This window comes from Acomys minous, assembly GCF_964271855.1.
Source record: "Acomys minous genome assembly, chromosome: 11".
NCBI classification, from domain to species: Eukaryota; Metazoa; Chordata; class Mammalia; order Rodentia; family Muridae; genus Acomys; species Acomys minous.
This window is the reverse complement of record NC_140492.1, coordinates 59852342-59879152: the sequence shown is the minus strand read 5'-3', so window position 1 is coordinate 59879152 and position 26811 is coordinate 59852342. Positions and strand designations below refer to the sequence as shown.

Below are 26811 nucleotides of genomic sequence, written 5' to 3'. Positions count from 1 at the left end.
GCTAGGTGGCTGGCCTGTGAGCTCTGGATCTACAGAGTTCCCCTAGCTCCAGCTGGGGTTTAGATGCCCGTGACCATACCTTACTTTTATGCAGATGCCAGGGATCTGAGTTCAGGTCCTCATACATGTTTGCCAAGCACGGTACTGACTCTTTATTTCTAGCTCCTTAGTGATGATCATTTGAATAGAAAACTCTCCTTAGTTTGGGGGTGTGGCCTTGCTGAAGGAAGTGTGCCACTGAGGGTGGACTTAGGGTTTCAAGCCTCCCCGTTCTAGTTTGCTCTCTGCTCTCTGCTTGCATTTGAGGGTGAGTGCTCAGCTTCCTGCTCCTGGCACTGTTGTTGTTGCTTTGCTTCCCTCGTGTGCTGAACTCACCCTCTGGAACTCTAAGCCAAAATAAACTCTTCAGAAGTTGCTTTCATCATGGTGTTTATCATAGACACAGAAAAGGAATGAAAGTATTACTAGCTTTTCTTTGATGATTGTTGAAGATCCCTTGAGATGCTGTATGAATTTTAGGGCTGGTTTTTTATATTGTAATGAAAAAAAGTCACTGGAATTTTGATAGTTTTCCTTGTATATGTAGATTGACTTAGAAAGTAATGACATCTCAGCAGTATTAAGTCTTTCTTTCCACAAACATGGGAAGTTTGTTGAGTTTTCAGTCATGTTGTAGTTGCTGTTTTCATTGTACAGTGGTTCTCCACACCCCTGGGCTAGGAATCACCTGGATTCAAACCACCTGTTACTCAGAAATACTTAAGGTGTGGAAAGCAACTGTATGAATTGAACTTGTGTAGACTTTTCTTATTCCCCAAAGAATACAAGATTACTAATCATGGCATTGCTAATCATGGAGGGTGTGTATAGGTTATTGGAGCACACTCATTCAAGTGGCCAAGGAGGCCCTATTACCAGTCCTTCTCTACTCCAAGGAAAACAACTTTTGAAAGGACTTGACGTCAATATTCACAGTGTCTTTTGTCATACAACAGGTTTTTGTTTGTTTTTTTTTAATGGGTAATGCATATGGAAGTACTCCACTTCCTACTATTTTGGAAATACACTTTGTTTTTCTTTTTTCTTTAATGTGTAGTCCAGGCTGGCCTTGAACTCGTGATCCTCCTGACTCTGCCTCCTTCAGCAAATCCTACTGGTGTGCGCCACCACAACCGGCGGAAATACATTTTTTAAAAACTTTTGTTGTTGTTGTTGGTTTTGGTGTTTTTTGTTTGTTTTGGTGTTTTTGTTTTGTTTTTTGTTTTGTTTTGAGCAAGGTTTCTCTGTGTAGCCTTTCCTGTCCTGGACTCACTTTATCGACTAGGCTGGCATCCAACTCCCAGAAATCCACTTACCTCTGCCCGGCTAGAAATAAATTTAAGAGGTATTAATGTTTGCTTTTAAAAAGATGTGGTGGAAACTGTTGATGCCACTATTTTGTTTTGTTTCTAATTTAATGCAGTTAAGTTTCTTTCCTTTGTGGTTTAGTCTTAAAAGGCCTCTTCCCACGCCCCGCCCTCCTTCCTGTCCCCCGTTTCCTCTCTCTCCCTTTTCCGTCTCTGTCTCTGGGGCCTCCTAAGCTGTCCTCTACTCACACGGTCTGCCTCGGCCTCGACCTCCTGAGCACTGGAAAACTATTTCCTTTTTTAAAATCTTCTGATTGTTTTACTCATAGAGAATATGATTTCTCTAGCTATTATTGTAAAATAGAACTTTCTGCAGTTCTACCAGTTTTTGATAGTGTGTGCATAAATGTTTGCAATTATGTCTTCTTACATTGAAACTTTATTAATATGTAGTATTTTTTTTTTTTTGTCTCACAACTTTTTATTTTATTTTTTATTTTATGTGCATTGGTGTTTTTCTCGTGTGTGAGGGTGTCTGATCCTAAGTTAGAGATAGTTGTGAGCCACCGTGTGGGTGCTGGGAATTGAACCTAGGTCCTCTGGAAGAGCAGCCAGTGCTCTTAACTGTTGAGCCATTTCTCCAGCCCCTTGTCTCATAACTTGTATTGATTTGAAATCTTTTTGTCTGATAAAACTATAGACATTCAGCAGTGTATAGTGTCACACACTTGTGTGTGTGTGTGTGTGTCTGTCACACACTTTTAATTCCAGCACAGCACTGGGACGCAGGAGGATCACTGATTAAGGTCAGCTGAGACCACGTAGAAGAACCTTGTCAAGAAACATATGATGGGGGGAGGGGAATTGCAGGATGTGGTGGTGCACACCTTTAATCCTAGCACCCAGGAGGCAAAGGTAGGTGGATCTCTGAGTTCTATGACAGCCAGGGCTACACAGAGAAACCCTGACTCAAAAAAGAAAAAAAAAAGTGTAGACATTCCTGTTCCCCATTTGGTACTATTTGTGTATAAAAGCAATTTCTGGTCTTTACTTTAAGTATATGTCTTTGGATTGTAAGTTGATCTGTTTTGGACAAATAGTTAAATTATGCTTTGTTTTAAAAAAATCTGTTCTTCAAGTCACTATATTTGTTGTTAAACAATATCACATAATTACTAATTCTGCAGGGTCTTCTGCCACTTTATGATTTATTTCTTGCATATTTTATGGCAGTTTTGTTCTTCATTTCTTGTATTCCTCCTCTGTGTTTGATTGATTTTACTTAGAACATTTAAATTTCTTTCTTGGCCCCTTTTATGTGTGTTCCATATCTATTTTCTTTGTGCTGGCCATGAGAATTACATTCAACATCCTAAAGCTACAATACACTGTTTTGAACTTAAACTAACCCTCAGTAGCACACAACAGTTATTTTTTGATAGCTCTTTTTGTTGTTGACATCCAGATTATTTCTTCATGGTTAATGTGTTAATGCATAAATTAACATCAGCTCCTTTAAATGTAATAGTCCTTAAATTTTATAGAACAAATTTATGAGTTCATAAACAAAAGTAAAAAACTATAATACAGGCTAAATATCTCTTATCAGAAGATTTGTGTAGGCTTTGAGCTTTTTCAAACCTTACTTTATTTGGGATTCTTTAATGCTTATACCTCCCTTCCAACCTACCTACCCTAGAAAGGAGAGAAAAGGGACCAGGAAAAGTAGACCTTTGTAGACTCAGTTCCTTGGAGTGATTCCACTGGCGTAGCCGGCAGGATTCCAACAGATCTGTTAAAAAGCAAACCAGCAATTCAGCAACAGTGACTGCAACTGCAGCCCCCGGAACCTGGAGCAGCAGTTGGAACCCAGAACCTCGAAGCATTGCTGGAGCGGTTCTCTAGGAGCATCTCGAAGTAGAGTAGCTAAACAGTAGGAAATTATGCCAAGACCAAAAAGTCCCACCTCTTGTTTTGGGCTCATATATAGAGAGGGCTTTTCTACCCCAGCTAGTCCCCAAATAATCAAGACAGAGAGATACCTTTTGGTTTTATAAAAGCTTTACGGCACCATAACTGGGCATATAACCACTCTCTAAGATCTATTGCTATTTCCCAGCTATAACGTGCCATAATTGTTCCTGCCTGTGCTGCTTCTGTTCCATCAGGCCGTCCCTCATGGCCATGTACTCATGGTCCATACTGCCCCAAGGCAATGACTTCTCTCTGGCTTTCTTCTCTTTCCGCCTTTTGGTCCCATCTTACCCCAAGCCTGGTAACCTAAGCTCTGCTTACTTCCTTTCTGCCTAGTTACAGGCGTCAGCAATCTTATTAACAATCAACTTTAAATTAGGTAGATCAAAGTTCACACAAAAAAGACAGGTGTGAGATTGTGCCTCCCAAGTGCACCACCATGCCCAACCACTATATTTGCTCCTAATATGTTTTTTACTTTATTCTTTATTATCTCTTACAGAGCAGTTTTTAATATTAATGAAATCCATCTTAACAGTTTTTTCTTCATTCATGAGTCAAGTTTTAGTGGTATATCTAAAAAGAGTTACTGTTGCTACTAAGTTCTCTTGTGTCATTTAAAGTTACAATGTTATACAAGTATCTTTTAAAAGGGTTTTAAAATCAAGAATAATAATTTTACTGTTCACCCAAATACTGCCATTTTTGATGATCTTGTTGGTTTTTCTCTTTTAGATTATCTGATATTTTCTCTTATTAAAGAGACTTGTCCAGTTTTTTGCATATTAATATGGTCTTTATTATCCTTTGAATCTTATGAGTTAATCACATGTGAAGTCATACAATAAATATTTCTTTCTAGAGAGTCACAGAAATTGAGATTTTGAAACTATACATGAAGGTTCAAATGTGTGTGTATGTTTACCCCAGTTTGTTTTATTGAAGTACTTTTACTATATACATAAGACTGTATTCAACTTCCTGTGTAGCACATGTCTGACTTTTTAATCATATGGAGTTTTACAAAATGTTTCAAAGCCTTTGTTTGCTGACTCTTATCACCTAGCATTTTTTAATCTGTACCTGTGGACTGACCTACTCCTGAAACTGGATCGGTTTTCTGCTTCTTTGCATGTAATTTTTCACTGACTACACTATTGCTCATAAGGATAGAAGCCCTCTCCTTATACCTGTGATAGATATGTCCCAAGAACTCCATTGGAGTTCACAGTTAAGAGATTATCTTGATAATGGGCGTGGTGGCTCATGCCTTTAATCCCAGTACTCGGGGGCAAAGGCAGGTGGATCTCTGTGAGTCAAGGCCAGCCTGGTCTGCAGAGTTCCAAGACAGCCAGGGCTACACAGAGAAACCCTGTTTTGGGTTGGGAGAGAGAAGATTACTTTGAATCTCAGATAAGACTTGGACTTTGCTTTTGAAAGGTTTCTTTTAATGTATTTGTGTGAGTGCCTACATGAATATTTGTGCACCACCTACTTGCCTTGTTCTTGCGGAGGCCAGAAGAGGGTGTTAGGTCCCCTGGAACTGGAGTAAGGCAGGCGTAAGTTTCCTTATATGGTTACTGGGAGCTGAACTCAGGTCCTCTGCAAGAACATTTAGTGCTATTAACCACGGAGCCATCTCTCCAGTCCCCTGGTCTTTGGACTTTTTTGTTTTGTTTTGTTTTGTTTGTTTTGTTTTTTGAGACAGGATTTCCCTGTGTAGCCTTGCCTGTCCTGGGCTCGCTTTGTAGACCAGGTTGTCCTCGAACTCACAGTGATCTGCCTGTTTCTGCCTCCCGAGTAGTGCTGGGATTAAAGGTGTGCGCCACTACGCCCAGCGGTCTTTGGAAAGACTGAGAATTTTGAGGTTTAGACTTATTACAGTTTGCTTATGAGATGGCTATTGGCCTATGGAGACACAGAGTGAAAGATTATGTTTGGATGTCAAATATACTTTTGATACTGGTTTATTAAAATTAGATTTTGCACATTAAGCCATAAATTTACATTTCTTGTACTACCTGCAGTTTTAAGTATTGATATATTATGGCTCCATAAATTAATCTCCTTCATTTTATTTAAAAATCAAATAAGAATCACTGAAGTTCTTATTAAAATTATTATAACATAGCATTATAACTGAAAATATTACATGTTTATATTGCCATGCAACCAGCTCTCTAAGTTAAGTCCATTATAAAGATCTTCAGCTGAATAATAGTTGTATTTGAACTCTGCCTGACATTTTCTTCTGGTAGACTCATACTAGGTGAGCAAATATGTCAGTATATAATGTTTGAAGGCCCATTACTCAGTCTACATGAGCAGTGAGACAAATCCTATTTGTATATAAAAATTAGAGAAATTATTTTCATACTTATACAAAATAAATGCAAACATTACAACTTTTAAACAATGATAACATTTCTTAATGCATACATCTGTGGTTGCCTGGACAAGACTTGTTTGTACAAGGTCAGACCAGTCAGCATTTCAGCATGGAGGGCAGAGGGGCTCACAAGTGCCTGCCCCTGTTTGTAGAGCACTAACAGTCAGTCAGCGGCTGCTAGAGCAGGGGGAGTGTTTTCTCCACAGATGGAGCTCCTGGTAAGTGGATAGGCAGCACAAGTTGGACTTAGTGGGTTATATTTTTAAAAAGAAAAGAAAAAGAATATGAAGTTATGGAGGAGAAGGAGGAGTTAGGGGTAAGAGTTGGAGTGTTACATGAATGAACAAAATACATTGTATGCATGTGTGAACTTCTCAAATAATAAAAACATTATGTACTTTTAAAAAACAAGCTCCGCAAGACTCGAGTCCCAACATACAAGGTTGACCCCTGGCCTTTACGTACATCGGCACACAGAAGAACATGTACTTACGCATACACATTGTGTATACATTGTGTATACATGCATCCAGTTGTAAAAGTGCCTGGAAACTAGGAAGCCAGTTCTTTCATAATTTCAGAAAGTGATAGGCTGACTCAATTCTTCTTGTCATTAATAATCATTAGAAGTACTTTAGGATGGCTGTTAGCCAGATGTATCTAAATTATTATTATTTTATTAAATTAGAATATATGTACTCTGTTTATATAATTTTCCTTTCCACGCATGTCTCCTGCTGCACAAATGAATGGTCTCTTTATTTAACTATTTTAATTTTTTGGTGTATATGTGTGTATATATATAACTGCTGAGTCTGTTTAGTGTTGTTCATATTATATGTTTTTAGGGCTGACCACTTGGATAGCTAATGAGGATATCATCCCTGGGGAAGACTCATCCTCATTCTTTCAGAAGTCATTGGCTGCCAGTAGCTCTTCATTTATGGTTGGAACCCTGTGAAATTTCCCCATCCATGCTGGGATGTCAGCTGGTGGTGTGATGATTGTTCAGGGCTTGTTTGGGCAGTCATGCAGAGATTTAAACGGCTCCTACAGTCTTTCTCCCCATCTCTTTTGGATGTTTCTGTGCCTTAGTAGAGGTCAGGGTAAGGGTCAAGACCTACGTTGCTGTTCTTCCTCTCTTCTGCAGCTCTTCCTCCTTACCACCACCACCGCATGTGTGTATGTACAAGTGCATGCCATTGCATATGCACATGGAGAGACCATGGACACTTTTGGAAGTCAGTTCTTTTACTACCATGAGATCCAGGGTTCTGGGGAAATTTCAATTCGCCATGATATTGGTGTATTAGCAAAATCAGTGTAGTGACATTTTGTCTAGTGATTGATTTTCCAGGACTGGGTATCAAGCCTCGAGTCTCACATATGCTATACCCTGAGCTACACTCCAGCAAACCCTGACTTTATTTTTGTGTATTCAGAATGTTTTACCTCATTGAATTTTTTCTCTATTCAAGATAATTTTATTATTCTGCTTACTTATGCTACACAATTGATTTTTGTGGTTGTTGCTGCTTGAATAATTTAGAGAGAAGAAAATCACAAAATACAAGTGACTGAGGTATTCTCATTCCGTATAGGAAGAAAGTATCATGTTCAAAAATCTCATTTCTTACCAAACTGTGCAAAGTCCTTGCAATGACTTGCACTTCCCTAAACTTCCAGCATGTATTTGAATAAATGTAGTGGCTCCCTTAAGTTGTACCTTCAACATGGAGAAATAGTGTGTTTAGACTGCAGCAGGGGGAGCCTGTAAGGGCCTTGTGAAAGACATGCTGAGATCTGGGAATCTGATTGTGACTTAATAAAGTAGCTTTTCTTACATAAGGAAAGGCCATCTTTGGGTTCTTAATCCCAACCGTAGGATGCAGATCTACCTCAGCTGTGGAGGGGAGACAGCTGAAGAATGCAGCATGTAAGATAAATCTTTTGGAAAGAGTGCTTTGGTTAAATGTTCAAGATAGTAGGCAGCATTGGCCCAGGAACTTTGTCTAGAAGTGCTTAGGGTCAGGGAAAAACAAAAACAAAACAAAACAAAACAAAACAAAAAACCAACCTTTTAGAATCAAAATCAAACTGCTTATCCACAGTGGCAGCACAGTACCCTTAGTGTTTGCTTATAAGGTGAATCTGGACAATACTTTGTAAAGAAGCTTCGTGATAAAATCTAGTATTTCAGAAAATAAATAACTGTAATTCAGGTATGATAGATGGAGTAATTTTTAATTTGTGTCAGGGACTTTTGTGCCATTTGTCTGACATAGGAGCTCTGTTGTTTGTTTGTTTTTAAGATTAACTTTAATTATGTTGTGGCCTGGAGAGATGGCTGTGGTGAAGAGTACTGCCTGCTGTTCCAGAGGACCCAAGTTTGATTCCCAGCACCCACGTGGCAGCTCACACCCATCTCTGTAGCTCCAGTCCCAGAGATCCAGCATCGTCTTCCGGCCTCTGTGGCCACCAACCACACACACGTATATATGCTGGGAGTACACACCAAGCACACACATATATGCTTGTGCACAGACATGTGTACTGGGAGAACACCAATACTTATAAAAATTAAATTTAAAGAAAGGTTAACTTTTATTTTATTCCTGTGAATGGTACCTGTGCAGGTGCCTTCAGAGGCCAAAAGAGGGCATCAGATCTCCTGGAACTGAACTTAGAGGTGTTGTGAGTCCCCTGTGTATATGCTGGGAACCAAATTTAGTCTCTGAAAGAGCAATACGTGTTTTTAATAACTGTGCCCCTTCTCTAGCCCAAAGCTCTACTTTTTATGGAAGCTTTAATGTTTAATGTTAGTCTCCGTCAATACAGGATTATTTACTTCACTTTTATGTTCTGCTCATATGGAAAATTAGGTATATAGGAAACTACACATGGGACTGGGAACCTTTTGATGTAGCCAGTAGTTGGTTTACTATTTAAATTAATATTATAGGCTTTAAAAACTAAATCAAGTTGATCTTAGATTGTATAGAGAAAAAAAGCCTCGAAATGAAGCAACAAAGCATGCTCCTTTACTCACTATCTGTAAGTCAGGGTTATGTTACTTTACTGATGGTTCTGACTTTTTAAACGTAAATGCTTATCTGAGTCACAACCTCCTGAGGGTCCAGTGACCTTTCACAAGGGTCCCCTAAGACCATCAGAAAACATATTTACATTACGACTCATAAAAGTAGCAAAACTGCAGTTATGAAGTAGTGGCAAAAATAATTTTATGGTTGAGGGTCACCACAACATGAGGAACTGTATTAACGGGCCGCAGCATTAGCAAGAATCAGAACCACTGACAGAACATTATTAAGCGGCATAAAGAAGTGATGCTGTTGGGGTTGGGCAGATGGCTCAGTAAGAGCACCCCATTGTTCTTGCAGAGGAATTGGGTTTGGTTGCAGCACTCACATGATGGCCTCATCTGCAGCTCCAGTTTGAGAGGATCGGACCCTCTTCTAACCTTTGCAAGCACCAGGGACAGATGCGGAGCACATACATACATGAACTCAAAACACTTGTATACATAAAATAAAAAAAATTTTTAAGTGATGTATTTACGTAATTTCTGTAGTCAAAAATAGTTTTAAATGGTTTAGAACCAGTTGAAAACAGGAAGGGCTTTCTAACATATAGTTCTAGGAACAGTTAGTTATAAAGAAATATTTAATTTCTTGTATATATTTACTTGGTATACGTGTAGGTGTGCATGCCATGCTGAGAGGACAGGTTGCAGGAGTCAGTTCTAGTATGTGGGTTCTAGGGGTTGAACTCAGGTCACCAGGCTTGCCCCAGAAATAATTTCAAATCAAATTTTTCTTAGTTTTTGAAGAACTGTAAAACCTCCCAGTTTGATATGCATATGACTTAAATTAGTAGTGGATTAAATTATAATGAAGCTTTTAAGAAACGTTTATTAATGAATATATTGCTTTTCACCTAAGGGAGTGTTTGGTTGTTCTTTTTGTTTCTCCTTCATTACAAAAAGTTTGTACTGTCAGAAAATCCCAGTAATATTTTAGAAATGCCAAATGGAAATAGAATAAGAAAAATGTTTTAATTAATATATTTGTTTTAACATTTTGTTTGGGCATTAAATTTTGAGCCAATGGAAAGTTTGTATGGCTTAGACCACTCAGGCTACATTTATGTGTCTCAGTGTTTTAGACATTTCTTCATGTGTTGTATACAAGGGATGTTTTGGGAGAAAGGCTTTAAAGATTTAAAAGTGATATATTTCAATTAAACTGGAAAAAATTTTCTCATTTAAAAATATTTAAGCTGATTATATGTAATGAGAGCTATAGCATAGACTTACGTCTTTGTCATAGGATCATTCTAGAGGTTGTATATCACATGGCCATAATTAGTCCAGTATTCTTTGTGAATAATGAATAATATCTTTTGTAAACCCCATCACTTTAAACCACACTAAGATTCTATGATAGGTACTGCAAAATACCATTTGGGATTCTTGGTGGCCCTCTAGTGGAGAAGTGAAGAAAATACACTGAAAATGTCTTCCAGGCATATATAATAAAGATAGTTGAAAGGGCATCTAAGTTATACTTGAATAACTTTAATACTTTAATAATTTGAAAGTAAAAAGAATGTGGATTGGCTAGTATAATCATATGTGAGGCTTAACTTTATAGTTATACTTTTTAAGGACTATTTTCCAAGATGTTGTAGTAAACAGTATATATTATTGACAAGATGCTGTATAAAGAAAAACACCTTCTAAGCTAATTAATGAGTTACATTTTCACTGATGTATTTTATAAATTCAGGGTTTTATTATTTAAAGCTTTTTGGTAAAATAAATTAAGATCAAAATGTTAAATGTACAATCAAAGCAAGACACTTTTGAGAGGTGAATTGTTTGGTAAATTTTGGTTAAAGCTTGCCAGAAACAGCTTGAAACAGTAATGTAAAGTAAATCTTTCCCCTAGCACATAAGTATAATACTTGCACTATACATCTACAAAGGATTGTTTTTAAATAATGTACTTTTAAAAGTTTGTTTTTCCCATATGGTTTTTCTTCTGTCCTTCCTTTTGAAGCTGGCTAGCCCTTTACATGGGTTCAGTAGAGGCCACGGGCAGCACCAGCAGATATAAGTCACAGTGGGGGTGTTTGGTCCTCCCCGGCTCCCTCAGATCAGTGCCTGACCATCCTGCTGTGAATGGCACAGCGCCACGCCGGAGTGTGGTTTGACCTCGAGCCTGGGACGCACAGAGGTGTCAGAGAATTGTCCCTGACAGCAGCGGCCTCTATTGTATACCAAATGACAAAATTTTAATGGTTTCATTTTTGGTCATGTACCATGCATCCAATTTGCTTGAGTTCCTGCCCTGATTTTCTTCAGTGATGGGCTGTGATGTGGAGGTACAAACCCAATAAACTCCTCCCAAACCAAGGCTGGTTATGGTGAATTTTACCATAGCAACTAAAAGCAAACTAGGAAGACACCACAGCTCAGCACCTAGGAGGAAGTTAGCCGTGTGAGTACTTCACAGTCATTGTACATCAAGTTTTCTAGAGTACATTCTTAATGAGAAAAATACTTCAAAATTATATTTATACTGCAGCTGTAACCAGACTGCTTGGTTATGGGTATTTTACACATACACAATTATAGTATGGAATTTGTGGTAAATACATGATTTTCAAAAAATACCATTCCTGGTACTGGAGAGATGGCTCAGTGGGTAAAAGCACCTGGTATGCAATCAGAAGGCCCTGAGGTCAGATCCCAGCACTCAGGTGCTGCCCTGAGCAGGTGTCTGTAATCTTGGTGGCTATAGGCTGGAGACAAGCATCACTGGGCCTTGCTGGCTGCCAGCCTAGCTCCAGGTTCAGTGAGAACCCTGTGTCAAAATAAATAAATAAATAAATTAATTAATTAATTAATTAATTAATTAGATGGAGAGTGGTAAAGAGAAGACCTGATACTCTCTTGGCCCTTGTACAGGTGGTTGGTTCTCTTTTGGGTCTGTATGTGGTGGTGTATGTATTTACAGGCAAGTGGATAGAATTGAAGATCCCATAATAAGGGCAATAGAAAGAGAAATGCTGTACGCTTTTCTTCACACACGAGCCCTTGTCTTGGTGCTCTTAAGACTTACAGCAGTGTATTGTGTAAGAGTGGGAGAGCAGAAACCCTTGTTTCAGATTTTAGAGAAAATGCTTCCAATTTCTCATTTAGGCTATAGGTTTGTCATGGCTAGCGAAATATTCTTTTATTCCTAGTTTCTTTGGGGCTTGTTTTATGACTGGGGTTTTCTGCGTAGCACTCTGTATACTAGGTTGGTCTCAAACTCAGAGATCCACCTGCCTGTGCCTCCCTAGTGCTGCGATTAAATGTGTGTGCCACCATCGCTCAGGTCTTTGGGGCTTTTATCATAAGAGGATGGTGATCTTTTGTCAGAGACTTTTCTTGGATCCTTTGTGATGATTGTGATTTCTGCAATCCAGTCTCCATATACGCTAGATTTTCCTTACTAATCTCTATGTGTTGAACCACCCTAGACTCCTTGTAATGAAGCCAGCTTCATTCTACAAGGTGGAGTGGGTGTATGTGTCTTGATGTGTTAATTCAGTGTGCGAATAGTTTACTGAAAAGGTTGCATCTGTGTACATCAGGAATAATGATCTATAATGATTTTTGTTGATATATACTTACCCAATTTTGATATTGGGGTAATGCTGACTTTATAAAATGAGTTTCGTAGTACTCTCATTCTTCTTTATGCTGTTAGCGCCTATTTGAATGTCCAATAGAAGTTAGGCTTTTCAAAGCACTATTAGGGTGGAGAGGTGGCGCAGTATGTACTTGCTCTGTAAGCATGGAGACCAGAGTTCCGATTCTCAGAATGCATGTAAATTGCTAGTACATGGATGTGCCTGTGTTCTGTGTTCTGGTTACTGTTCTATTGCTCTGATAGTACACCATGATTGAGGGAACTTAGAGTTTATTTGGGCCTTACATTTTCAGAGGGTTAGTCTGTGACCGTCATGGTGGGGAGCATGGCGGCAGGCAGGCATTGTTCTGCAGCAGTAGCTTAGAGCTTACATCATGACCTGTAAGGCAGAGAGAAAGACACTGAGAGTGGCATGGGCTTTTGAAACCCCAAAGCCCACCCCAGTGACACACCTCCTCTAGCTGGCCACACTTCCTAATTCTTCCCAAACAGTTCCACCAATTGGGAACCAAGCCAAGCGTTCTCATATGTGAGCCTGTGCGGGGCAGGAGGGCGTTCTCATAAACCACCACAGCCTGTGACTCCAGCACTGGAGAAGAGCAGTATTGATCCCAGGTGCTCCCTGGTCAGCCAGGCACAAGCTTTGGCTTCAGTAAAGAGACTCTGTCTCAGAAAGGAAGGACGCCTGATTATCAGCTCTGGCCTCCACGCAGTCATGTGACCAGCACACTCCTTTCCCTCCCTCTCCTCCCTCCCTCCCTCTCCTCCCATCCCTTCCTCTCCGCTCCCCTTTCTCTCCGTCTCCTCTTTTCTCCTTTCTCCCTCTCCCTGCCCCTCTCCTTCCCACTCTTCCTTTCCTCCCTCCCCCCATTCTCTCAAGTCTTTCAAAATTAGCCAAAACTGGGTTTAGACTCCATTTTCTTTATCTATTTTCTATTGCATTTTATAATTCATATCTCCTGTTATAACTTCGTTGCTCCAGCCTTCAGGACTAAAAATAAGTATTGGCAGAAGCTATCTTTGAATTAGTCTGTACCTACTTTAGGCTAAATTAATATGTCCCCATATATTAGACTGTAGTATCTAATGCTATCTTGAAAGCAGTCACTAAACATTGGTAACTTACCCTGTTTTTGTGTAAGAACATTCTTTTTACACATACCACATACATGACACAAAATAGAAGTTCAAAGTACTTTTGAACACCATTCTACCTTGTTGTGAACACCACATTTTTAGAATCCACACTTACTTATTTAGCATGATCTCCAGTTCCATGCATGTTGCCACAAGTCACAGGACTCCCTTCCTTTTTAATACTGCATAGCGTTCCATCTGAACGTGTATATGCACCGCCGCCTTTTCCTTACCCGTGCACCGAGTGGTGGACACTTGAATCACGTGTGTTTCTTAGCTGTTAGAAGCTGCAGTAAGCACGGAGTGCAGCTATTCAACTCATACCTTTGGATGCAAACCCTGTAGTGCAGTTGCCGGAACCTGTGGTAGCTTTATTTTTTCATTTTTAAGGAACGTCCAATACTGTTTTTCATAATGACTGTACTGATATACAAAGATAACCTTTGATCTTTTGAAGCCAGCCATTGTAATTGAACTCAGATGATGCCTTGTGTGTCTTTGATTTGTATTTCTGTGGTGGTTACTGATGGTTGAGCCTGTTTCACATGCCTCTTGGTATTTGATCGACCTCATTTTAAGAAATGTGTGTTCATGTCCATTCCTCAGTTTTAAATTGGGTTATCTGGGAGATTTAGCTATGGCATGCTGTGAGCTCCCCTTGTTTTCTGCTTGCTGACCCTGTGTGTAAGGTGAGGTCGCACTTTCCCCATTCTGTAGCCCACGTTTTCAGTCATGAGTGCTTCTTATCCTGTGCAACAAGTTTTTATTTGAAATCTCACTAGTCTGTTTTGGTTTCCTGTCTCAGAGGTCTCATACTACTTATGTAACTTGGATCCAATTGTTGCTTAGAAAAATAAAGGTGTTTTAATGTGGAAAAAAAAAAGTCTCTTGCCATTCCAATGTCCTGAGGTATTGTCCCTATTTTCTTCTAGTGATTTCATAGTTTTAAGCCTTACAACTAAGTTTTTAATCTGTTTTGAGTTGATTATGTGAATGGGGATTTAGTTTCATCATAGGCAGTCCAATTTTCTCAACATCATTTAAACTAAATTAGTTAACATTTTAAATCCCAGTAGAATAATGCTTCCTCCTTTTTTCTGTTCGCGATTGCTTTGACTGCTTTGGCTGTGGTTGCATTTAAATAGCAGGGTTTTTTTTTTTCTAGTTCTATAGACAATATCACATGTATTTTGATGTGATATATATTGAATATATAGATCATTTAAATTTATTTTTATTGTGTGTATGTGTGTGGTGGTAAGAAAATAACTTAGTGTAGTCAATTCTCCTCTTCCACTTTTATCTGGGTTCCTGGGATTGAACTCAGTATGTCACACTTGTCCAGTAAGTACTCTTAAAGTCTTCGACTGAGCCACCTTGCCACCCCTCATCAGTGTATTGTAGGGTTTTTGTTTTTGTTTTTGCTTTGTGTTTTCCTAAGTCTTCTTGTGGGGAGGGTAGCTGGTATGCATAGTACCTTTTAATTTCTGTTTCTGATTATTTGCTATTGACTTTTTATGGTGTACTAATTTTTGTCTGTTGATGCTATGCTGCAACGTTGCCACCTTTGATTTTCTGATAGATTATTGATGGTGGTTTTGGTTTTTCTAGACAGTTTCTCTGTGTATCCTTGGCTGTCATAGATTCACTTTGTAGACCAGGCTGGCCTTGAACTCACAGAGATCTGCCTGCCTCTACCTCCTGAGTGCTGGGATTAAAGGCTTGCACCACCACTCCCACTACTCCCGACTGGGGTTTTCTTTTTGTTAGGTTTTGTCTGCAACAGTGACAGTTTGATTTACTCTTTTCCAGTTTGGATGCCTTTTGTTTCTATTGCTTAATTGCTCTGGTCGTGCCCTCCAGTACTGTGTTGAGTGAAAGTGGGCATTGGTATCACGTTCATTCCTTCTGTATCTAATTTCTTTAGCATGTATAATTATAAAGTGATGTTGAGGTTTGGCCTTTGTTCTGTTGATGTGGTATATTGGGTATATTAATATATCCTTTTAAATCCTAGTCGACATTCTTTTCTGTGCATGTAACACATTTAGTAGTGAAGATATTTATTCCCAAAATATATGGTGTTATTTAAATGCAGTTAATCACTCCTCAGCTGTCATATGTGACTGTATTATTTACCACTTGGTAATATTATTAGCGGTTTGTTTGTTTGTTTGTTTTTTGGTTTTTTGTTTGTTTGGTTTTGGGGTTTTTTGTTTTTTGTTTTTTTGGGGGGGATGTTGGGTTTTTTTGGGGGAGGGTTGGTTTTTTGAGACAGAGTTTCTCTGTGTAGCCTTGGCCGTCCTGGACTCACTTGTAGACCAGGCTGGCCTCGAATTCACAAAGATCTACCTGCCTCTGCCTCCCAAGTGCTGGGATTAAAGGCATGTGCCACCGTGCCCAGTTCAATACTGTTAGATTTTAAGTAGACTTCCCACCTGACATCCGAGCACAATATTTTCACAAACTTATGGCTCATGGTTGGGAAAGAAGTTGTGTCTTCCTTTGTTACTCTTTAGTTTATTTTATCAAGGTAGGAGTCTCCCTCTTATTGAATCTTAAGCGTTCCAATTCTGGCTAGTTTAGCTAGTGAGCTTGCCTTGGCCAATCCTCTGATGATTATAGATAGCTTCAATGCCTGTTCTGGTTACATGGGTTGTGGGGATACAGCTGCAGTCCTCAGGCTTGTGCGGCAAGCACTTTACCTGTACTGAGCCATGGCCCAGCCTACTGCTTGTAGCTTTAAGCAGAAGCAATCCTCTTGAGATCTAAGCTCTTAGACAGGAGTTCTTATCAAAGACAGTCACTTAAGAGTATGTAATTCTTCCTATATACCTCCAACAACAGCAAAAGTGATAGACAGACATTTTACAACTGCTGACCAAAACTTAAATATATGTTCTATCATTAATTTGATATATAATTTGGATATATATACTTGATATTTGAGACTATCACTCTTTTACATGACACCACTAAAGTTTTCTCAAATTCAAAAACAGATGAGTAAATAATTAAGGACAAAAAGGAAATGTAGCATTTTCATTCACTTAGTTATTAAATAACGATTTTCTAAAAAAAATATTTATTTATTTTTATTTTATGTACATTGGTGTTTTGTCTGCGTGTATGTCTGTGAAGGTGCCAGATGTCCCCTGGAATTGGAGCCACAGACAATTGTGAGCTGCCATGTGGGTGCCGGAAACTGAACCCGGGTGCTTTAGAATAACAGCCAGTGCTCTTAACCACTGAGCCATCTCTCCAGCTGGAGTATTTTGTGATTATATAGACACAGCTTCTTTCCCAAGTATGAGCCATTACGTTTGTGAAAATACTGTGCTATGATGTCAAGTGAGAAGTCTATTTAAAATCTAATCAGTATTACCAAATGAGTAAATAATACACAGTCTCATATTACATGAACACAGTTTTATTGTGCTTGTGTCACTAAGGAAAATGAAAACGCTCTATAGTTACAGACCAAGATTCCCACTAACTAGAAATACGATGTTTTGACTTTCAGGAAGATTATTTGCAGCAAATGTAAACCAATCATATACATGTAATTCATCAATTCATAATTTAGAGTCTCATATTAGGTGGACTTTACCTTTGCAGAGAATGCAGTTCTGTGCACAGAAGGTCTGCAGTTTCTGCCATTTATTGTAGAATGTATTCACTGTACACAAAAGAGATTTTATACACATTAGCAGTTGATTCCTATGTCCTGTCCTGGGAAAACTTGTCTATTTTCTAAGTCTATGGGTTTATCTATTCTGAAAATTTCTTATATATAAGGTTTTATAATGTGTAGCCTTACTGGTATGTTTTGTTTGTTGTTTGTCAGCTTGACACAGGGTCATATGGGAAGAGGGAATCTCAGTAGAAAAATTGCCTCCCTGAGACTGGCCTGTGTTTGGCTTCTTATATACATAGTGCAATGTTTCCAGGTTTCTCTGTTGTCCTAGGTAGTTTTATGTCAACTTGACACAAGTAAGAGTGATTTTAGAAAAGGAAACCTCAGCTGAGAAAATGCCTTTACAGATTAACCCATGGGCAAACCTGTGGTGTACTTCCTTGATTGATAATTGGTATAGGAGGGCCTAGTTCTCGGTGGGCGGTGCCACCCCTGGTTAGGTAGGTGGTCCTGGGTGCTAGAAGAAAGCATGCTGTGCAACCCAGGAGGGACAAGCCTCTAAGTAGCATGCTTCCTGACCGCTGCATCGGTTCCTGTGGCCAGACTCCGCCCTGTTTGAGTTCTTGCCCTGACTTATGTCTGATGGGCTACAAGCTGTAACGTGAAATAAACCCTTTCCTCCCTTGTTTACTAGGGCCTAGGGTAGTGGAGCCGGTGAATGAGGTGGGCTTGTCTCACAAGTAAAGCCTACAATCACAGGGACAAGCTGCGTTGGCATGTATAGATTAGAAGGTAGTTAGAAAACAGTATAAAATGTCCTATGGCGCCTGTGTTACAGTTTACTTGGTGTGAGTGTGTACAGGGAAGCTTTCATTTATTAAAAACAAAAACTCTGAAGTCAGCAATGTCCTCATGGATGTATCTCCCCTAAAGTACATGCTAGTTGTGGAGTGCCTGTAAAGCTGCAAATGTGGTTTCTTTCTATTACATCTGCAGTGAGTGTTTCAATTTTACTTCCACTCAGCTGAGTTATGTATTACTGCAGAAAGTACCTTTTCTGATGAGGGTAAGAGATTCTCTGTGTACAAAGATAAGAACTTAGAGTGCAGTTTATTACTAGGCACCTTTGCATAATAGTAGTACTGTGTTCTCCCTTCGGGACCATGACCTAGGCAGCCAGGTAACAGTACTGGTACGGGTTCCATCTTGTGAAGCGACTTTAAAATCCAGTCAGAGAGTTGGCTACTCTCCCAGCATTCAGGCCACTGTTGCAGGAGAGGGCATGTCTTGCCAGGCCTGTCGTTACGTTACTCTATATTCAGCCAGTATTTCTGTTCATCATTGATACGATTTTTGTTGTTGTTGCTCTCTTCTGTTTTGTTTGTTTTTTTCTGAAAATGATACTGGTTAACATAAAGACATTTTGATACAAGTATATAGTGAAGGTTTGAGAATATTTCTCCCATACAGCACGATTCTCCCATATACTTCCTTTTCTTTTCTCATATACATATATGACTTTATGTATTTACACAAAGTCTGGAAACCACGAATGATATAAAATAAATACTACTTACGTTTCTGAGACCGAGTTTATTTGCCTAATGATTATCTCCAGGTGCATTCATTTTTCTGTGAACAAAACCTCCTTTTAGTTAAAAGAGTTCTGTATGCATATGTGCACGCATTTCTTTTTATTCATTCCTCTGTAGATGGATATCTAAGTTGGCTCTCTAAAGCTGTTGTGAACAGCGTATGGAGTTGGTTTTTGTGCAGAGTGAGAAATAAAAACTTAATCTCATTCTTCTACAAGTGTCATTGAAGATTATCATTGATAATGTTTCTAAGATTAATTTCTAGAAGTGGAATTACTAGGCAGAGAAATAAAAATATTTTCAGAGCCTTTGAATCATTGCCAGACTGCCCTCCAGAAAGACACCTAATACAAGTTGATAAAATTTGCATGCTGAATTTCTTCCTGCTAACACCTTTCCTGCTTAATAAACACATAGAGCAATTTTCCTTTAAGTTATTGGCTTATTTGTTTGACTTTTAAACATACTTATTTGTGTTTTCTTTTAAAATAATTTGTAAGAGCAGCTTTTAGTGGCCAGTATTATTTTGAGTATTGGGCTTTGTTTCCTGGTATACCTTATTTTAGTTCTTCCTTTTTTCTTCATTAGGTTAATATGCAAATGGTCTAAGGCTCTTTTATTTTGACTTTTTATAGTGGACAGACATAGCCTGGGTTGAAAAATACACCATATTTTTTTTCCAGTTTCTACTATTGTAATTTAATTTTATAGTGTGAAGTAAATTTGTTTTTAAAGGTTAGTTTTTTAAAAACAGATTGCATAGGTCTGGGTATGACAGCACGCACCTTTCAACCCCTGCACTTGGGACAGATAGCTATGCTTCTGTACAATTGGAGGACAGCCTGGTCTACATAGTGAAACCCAGTCTCAAGCAAAAATGATTGCATAGGAAACAGAAGTGTCCGCCTGCCTGTGTCCATCTGTCCATCATACTCAAGTGATTTACGATTATTTTGTTAGATAAAAGAAAATGCTGGTTTTCTGCTGGGCTAATTTTCAGCTCCAAATTGAAAGGGCTGACTGGTTTATTTCTTTTTTTTTGTGCAAGTTAACTGAACAAGAAACCAGACCAGTTTAGCTAAGTCAGCAGATTTTCATGCTGACTTCATTCAAACAGCTGCCTTTTAGAGATAAATGTAGCATTGGGTAAGAATGAAATGGGCAAATTAATATTTAGGTTTCTGTTGTAATTTTAAAAAAACTTTATCATGACTTTTAGAATAGGGTCCTGTTTCTCTCAAATTTTATATATTTAGCCATACAAAACAGCTTGATATTCTTTATATTTAAATTTGAATAGTTATGAAAATCACTATTTGAATTAAGCTTCCTTTAGTGTTCGTGTTTCTTCATATTTAATAGTGTTCTTTAATTCACAGAAATACCGGTATCAGGATGAAGAGATACTTCCTCCAGAGCACATTTCTCCACAAGTCACTAACGAGGTGCTAGGTCCAGAATTGGTTCATGTGTCCGAGAAGAACCTGTCAGAGATTGAGAATGTCCATGGATATGTTTCTCATTCTCATATCTCACCAGTAAAGGTAGGATAACTGTTATTATTGTCTATTGCTTTGGCTTAAATGCCACTTTTGTTTCTAAATAATTGTTCAAGTTCATGAAATTTCCCCCACTTTGGGTTGGTTTCAGTTTTAGAGTCTGAAAGAATTTTGTGCTATTTATTAGTATTTCAAATTCATTTTTAAACCCTTGATTAATACCATCTTTGAAATCTTATATGTGAATTTTCTTAGTCTTGCCTCTTCTATATAATCACAATCCTGTTTTGATGTTTACCTTTTCTTAAAGTTCTCTACATATTTAGACTTTTAATAAATGTATTTTTTCTATAGTTTGAATTGTAATGGATCCATGCATCAATTTGCAGTTCTGTGCAACAATATATTCCTACAATTCTTTACTTAATCTCATAATGTAGAGTTTTTATTTTATAAGGATTCATAATTTTTCTCCCACTGCCCCCCCCCCTTGTTTGTTTGGTTTGGTTTGGTTTTTGGTTTTTTTGAAAGTGTGTTTCTTTGTGTAGCCCTAGCTGTCCTGAAACTTACTCTGTAGACCAGGCTAGCCTTAAACTCAGAGATCCACCTGCTCTGCTGGGATTAAAGGCGTGCACCACCACACCCCACCTTTTTTTCTCCCTTTAAATGGTATTGAGTTATTTTTAGGCTATTGCTAGATAAAAATGCAGGAGAGATGGCACAGCCCTCCTCACCCCAGATTAATGGTGCCAAACTACAATATTTGTATAATTTTCACTTTCTAAAGCAAGATTTAAGGCTTTAATTGCTCTGTAGCCTCATAAATCATGGTGGTCTTCATTTTCTCCTGATTTTGGAATGTTATCTCGTTGTGGCTTGAATACATATATTCCTTTTTATTAGTGAGCTTGGATATACTTCCTCATCAGTCAGCTGCTTGTTTCGTGACTTGCCTACTTAGGATTTTTGACTGCTTTAAATGGAACATCATTTGCACCAGTTTGTTTAAGTGGGTGGGTTTTTATGTTTGCTTTGTCATTGTTGTTATCCGCTCTCCACCTCCCCCCTATTCTGATAGCAATCCTTTGTTTATAAAGAACAATTCTTTTCCTTTTTCTGTAGCTCACACTAATTTGGGATCTTGAGTCCTTCTATCTTAGTCTCCTGTGTGCTACTAGGATTATAGGCCTGGGCTGCCAGTACGCAGCACTATGTCAAGTGTTTGTTCAGTTAGTGTATAATAGCAAAACTTTGAACTTTAAGAACTTCCTCAGCATGGTGCCATATTCTTAAAATCTATATACCTTGGGAGGCTGAGCTAGAGAGACTGCTGCAAGCTTGAAGTCAGGTTAGGGCTACATAACAACTTCAAGGCTAGTCTGGGCTACATGAAGAAACTGATCTCATTCCCAAAATAAAAGGAAAAGATTAAAAATTGACACACATTACAGAGTGTATTTGTACTGTGTATATTTTTACTGTGGACATATTCAGTCTTCAATATTTGTTCCTTATTTTTTATCTGTCTGTATATCTATTCCTCATACAATACATTCCAACTATAGCTTTCTCTCCCTCCACTCTTCCTAGTCCTCCTCTCACCTTCTCTCTCCCCCAGATTCACCCTGTAGCTCCCTGTCTCCCTCCAGAAAAATAGTAGGTCACCTAGGGACATCAGCTGAACATGGCACAAGATACAGTAGTATCAGGCACACACCCTCCCATCAAGACTGATCAAGGCAACCCAACATGAGGAAAAGGGTTCTAAGAGCAGGCGAAAGGGTCAGAGTCACTGTCAGGAGTCCCACAAAATACCAAGCTAACCACCATGACATGTATGCAGAAGACCTAGCACAGACCCACTTCGTGATTGCCACTTTGGTTTCCTTGAGCCCATGAGCCCTGCTTGGCTGATTCTGTAGGCTATGCTCTCCAGGAGTGTCCTCGACCCCTCTGGTTCCCACAGTTCCTCCTCCCTCTCTTCTGCGAGAGCTCTGTGGGACCAGATGGAGACCTCTAACCTGGGCTTTCTCTGCCTAATATTTGGGTGTGGGAGTCTGTATCTGCTCCCATCAGCTTCCAGAGGAAACCTTTCTGATGATGCCTGGACTACGCACTGATCGATGAGTATAGCAGAACAACATTAGAAATCACTTCATTAATTTTGGGATGGGGCAGGGTTGGGGCTAGTTGTGTTTGGTTCCACTCTGGGTCTCTGGGCTATCCACCTGAGTAATACTCCATTGTGTGAAGGTACCACATTTGCTTTATCTATTCTTTGATTGAGGAACATCTAGGTTGTTTCCAGTTCCTGGCTATTGTAAATAAAGCTGCTATGAACATAATTGAACAAGTGTCCTTGTGATACGGTGGAGCATCATTTGGGTATATGCTCAGGAATGCTATATTGCTGGGTATTGAGATAGATCAATTCCTAGTTTTCTGAGGAACCACCATGTTGATTTCTAAAGTGGCTGCACAACTTTGCACTTCTACCATCAAAGGGGAAGTGTTCCCCTCACTCTGTCCTTGTCAGAATTATGATTCATATTCTCCCGATGGCTAAGGATGTTGAACATTTCTTTAAGTGTTTCTCAGTCATTTGAAATTCCTCTATTGAGAATTCTCTGTTTAGATCTGTATCGCACTTTTAATTGGATTGTTTAGCTTGTTGATGTCTAGCTTTTTGAGTTCTTTATATATTTTGGATGTAGAGTTGGTGAAAATCTTTTCCCATTCTGTAGGCTGCCGTTTTCTCCTATTGATGTTGTCCTTGACCTTACAGAAGCTTTTTAGTTTCATGAGGTCCCATTTATTAATTGTTGATCTTAGTGCCTGTGTTATTGGTGTTCTGTTTAGGAAGTTTTCTTCGGTGCTAGTGCATTCAAGGCTACTCCCCATTTTTTCTTCTATAGATTCAGTGTATCTGGTTTTATGTTGAGGTCTTTGATCCCCTTGGACTTGAGTTTTGTTCAGGGTGATAAATAAGGATCCGTATGCATTCTTCTATATGTAGACCTCCAGTTAGGCCAGCATCATTTGCCGAAGATACTGTCTTTCTTTCCATTGTGTATTCTGGTTTCTTTATCAAAAATTCAGTGTCCAAAGGTGTATGGATTTATGCTTGGGTCTTTGATTCAGTTCCATTAATCAACATGTCTGTTTTTATGTCAATATCATTCTGAAATTACAGCTTGAAATCAGAGATGGTAATAGCTCTAGAAGTTCTTCTGTTGTTAAGGATTGTTTTAGTTATCCTGTGTGTGCCCACCCCATATGAAGCTGAGTATTGCCTTTCCAAGGTCTGTAAAGAATTGTGTTAGCATTTTGATGGATATTGTATTGAATCTGTAGATCGCTTTTGGTAGGGTGGCCATTTTTACTGTTACTCCACTGATCCGTGAGCATGATAGATCTTTCCATTTTCTGGTATCTTCTTCAGTTTCTTTCTTCAAATCCTTGAAGTTTTTGTCATACAAGTCTTTCACTTGCTTGGTTACTGTTACCCCAAGATATTTTATATTTATATTATTTGCGGCTGTTGTGAAGGGTGTTGTTTCCCTGGTTTCTTTCTCAGTCCATTTGTCATTTGTATATGGGAGGGATACTGATTTTTCTTTTTTTTTAAGTTAATCTTATATCCAGTCACTTTGCTGAAGGTATTTATCAGCTGTAGGAATTCCATGGTAGAATTTTTGGGGTCACTTATGTAGCTATCATACCATCTGCAAATAATGATATTTTGACTTCTTCCTTTCCAATTTGTATCCCCTTGATCTCCTTTAGTTGTCTTACTGCTCTAGCTAGCACTTCAAGAACTGTATTGAATAGATATGGAGAAAGTGGCATGTGTCTTGTTCCTCATTATAGTGCAATTGCTTTGAGTTTCTCTCTGTTTAATTTGATGTTGGCTATATACTTGTTACAAATTGTGTTTATTATGTGTAGGTATGCTTCTTGTATCCCTAATCTCTCCAAGACTTTTATCATGAAAGGCTATTGGATTTTGTCAAAGGCTTTTCAGCATCGAATGAGATGATCATTTGTTTGTTTTTTGCTTTCTTCTTTCAGTTTGTTTATATGGTAGATAACATTGACTGATTTTTTTCATATGTTGAACCATCCTTGCATCTCTAGTATGAAACCTCCGTTGGTTGTGGCAGATGATCTTTTTGATGTGTTCTTGGATTCAGTTTGCAAGCATTTTATTGAGACTTTTTGCATCAATGTTCATAAAGGAAGTTGGTCTGTAATTCTCTTTCTTGAGTCCTTGTGTGGTTTGGGTATCAGGGTGACAGTGGTCTTATAAAATGAATTTGGCAATGTTCCTTCTGTTATTTTGTGGAATAATTTGAGGTGTATTGGCATTAGCTCATCTTAAACCTCGTCAAATTCTGCACTAAAACCATCTGGCCCTGGGCTTTTTTTGTTTGGAAGACTTAATGACTGCTTCTGTTTTCTTAGGGCTCCTACGCCTATTTAAATTGTTTATCTGATATTGATTTAACTTTTAAGTGGTATCTATCAAGAAAATCATCCATTTCTTTTGAGATTTTCCAATTTTGTGAAATACAGATTTTTAAAATATAACCTAATGATTCTTTGAGTTTCCTTGGTAACTGTTGTTTTGTCCCCCCCCTTTTTTTTTTTTACTTCTGGTTATTAGTTAGTTTGAATAAGAGATTGTTTATCTTGTTGATTTTCTCAAACAAAACCAAAACCCAAGTCTTTGTTTCATTGTTGGTGTTCTCTTTGTTTCTCTTTTATTGATTGCAGCCTTCAGTTTGATTATTTTCCGCCATCTACTCCTCTTGGTGTGCTTGCTTCTTTCGTTCCAGTGCTTTCAGGTGTGCTGTGGATAGTATGCGGTTCTCCTTTTTTTTTTTTTTTTTTTTTTTTTTTAATGTAGGCAGTTAGTGCTATGAACTTTGCTCTTAGCACTGTTTTCATTGTGTCCCATAAGAGTATGTTGTGTATTCATTTTCACTGAATTCTAGAAAGTCTTTAGTTTCTTTCTTTATTTCTGTCTTGACCCAGTAGTCATTCAGTTTCCATGAGTTTGTAGGCTTTCTGTTGTTATTTAAATCCAGCGTTAATCTGTGGTGATCTTATAGGATGCAGGATTCAGTTTTCTTGTATCTGTTGAGACTTGCTTTGTAACTGGGTATGTGGTCAATTTTGGAGAAAGTTCCGCGAGGTGCTGAGAAGAAGGTATATTATTTTGCATTTTGGGTGAAATGTTCTATAAATTCATTTGATTTACAACTACTGTTAACTCCAGTATTTTTCTGTTTACTTTTTGTCTGGATGATCTGTCCATTGATGAGAGTGGGGTATTGATGTCTCCCACTATCAATATGTGAGAGTCAGTGTGTGTTTTAAGTTCTAATAATGTTTCTTTTACAAACATAGGTGCTCTTGCATTTGGGGCATAGAAGTTTAGAATTGAAACATCATCTTGGTGGATATTTCCTCTGATGAATATGAAGTCTCTTTCCCCCTTTTTTGATTAATCTTGGTAATATGTCTATTTTTGATGTTGTGTGTTTCTTGTTAGTCTGTCTTTTTATTGGGGAATTGAATCCATTGATATTGAGAGATAATCAGTGAACAATGATGTTTAATTCATGTTATTATTGTGGAGGGGGTGTGGGGGTGTGTATTCCCTTCTTTGGTTTTGTTGGTATGAGATTATTTCCTTTGTTTTCATGGGCGTAGTTAACTTCCTTGGGTTGGAGTTTTTCTTCTAGTACATCTGTAGGGCTGGATTTGTAGATACTTATGTTTAAATTTGATTTTATCATGGATGTTCTTAGTTTTTAATTTTTATTGATTCTTTATAAGATTTACATCGTGCACTCCAGTCCCACTCATCTCCCTGTCCCCTTATAGCTTCCCTTCGCTCTTGCAGCCTCCCCCTCAAAATAAAACACACAAAACAAAGCATAGGAAACATATCATGAAAGCTGTAGTATGTCACAGTGTGTCCCACAGTGTGTGGTATCCCTGGTCAGAGCCAGTTATGCACAGCCCCTGGACATCACGTGGTCCCTGGTAGCTGCCCTGACCAGGGACATCCCCATGTTCTCTAGTGGTGATATGAGCCACAGCCATCGACAGCAACCCTTGCTGCTGTGTGGCCACAGACTAAGACATGGCCCTTAGTGGCAGCTCAGGCTAGGATCTCATCATGGCCCCGGGTGGCAGCGCTGGCCACACCTGACAGGCTACTCTTCTGTACCCTCGAGTCTCTAGTTCCATTTCTCGGCTTAATACTCAGGTTACTCTACCTCTCTTTCTCTCCGTTCTGTCTACCACATACTTGTTGTACATTGTAGTGACTCCGTGCAGTATGGTGTGGTGACAAGCAGCCTGCCTGTGCCATGGGTTGGAGGACAGATTTGTGGGTGGCATGGCAGTCTGCAGGTCTCTGTCTTCCTTCTCGTGCACTGCGCTGCCTGGATTTGATTTGATTTTTTTTTTTTTTTTAAATGAGTCCTAGGCTTAAGACA

At 38.7% G+C, this 26811-nt stretch overlaps 1 protein-coding gene and 1 long non-coding RNA gene across 16 annotated transcripts in view; one reads left to right on the top strand and one right to left on the bottom strand.

The window, feature by feature from the left end:
• LOC311608432 overlaps positions 1–13131 on the bottom strand; it is a 50586-nt gene extending 37455 nt beyond the window's left edge. For both annotated transcript variants that reach the window (XR_014782969.1, XR_014782970.1), the window contains exons 1-2: positions 12413–13131; positions 3041–3138 (exon numbers count right to left, since the gene is read on the bottom strand). This is a non-coding gene — a long non-coding RNA (uncharacterized lncRNA). The remainder of the gene's footprint in view (positions 1–3040; positions 3139–12412) is intronic.
• The window catches only part of DLG1 (discs large MAGUK scaffold protein 1), a 192588-nt gene that overhangs the window by 40922 nt on the left and 124855 nt on the right, over positions 1–26811 (top strand). For all 14 annotated transcript variants that reach the window (XM_084800885.1, XM_084800884.1, XM_084800902.1 and 11 more), the window contains one exon: positions 20180–20344. In XM_084800885.1, coding sequence (XP_084657011.1) covers positions 20180–20344 — 165 coding nt within the window. The remainder of the gene's footprint in view (positions 1–20179; positions 20345–26811) is intronic.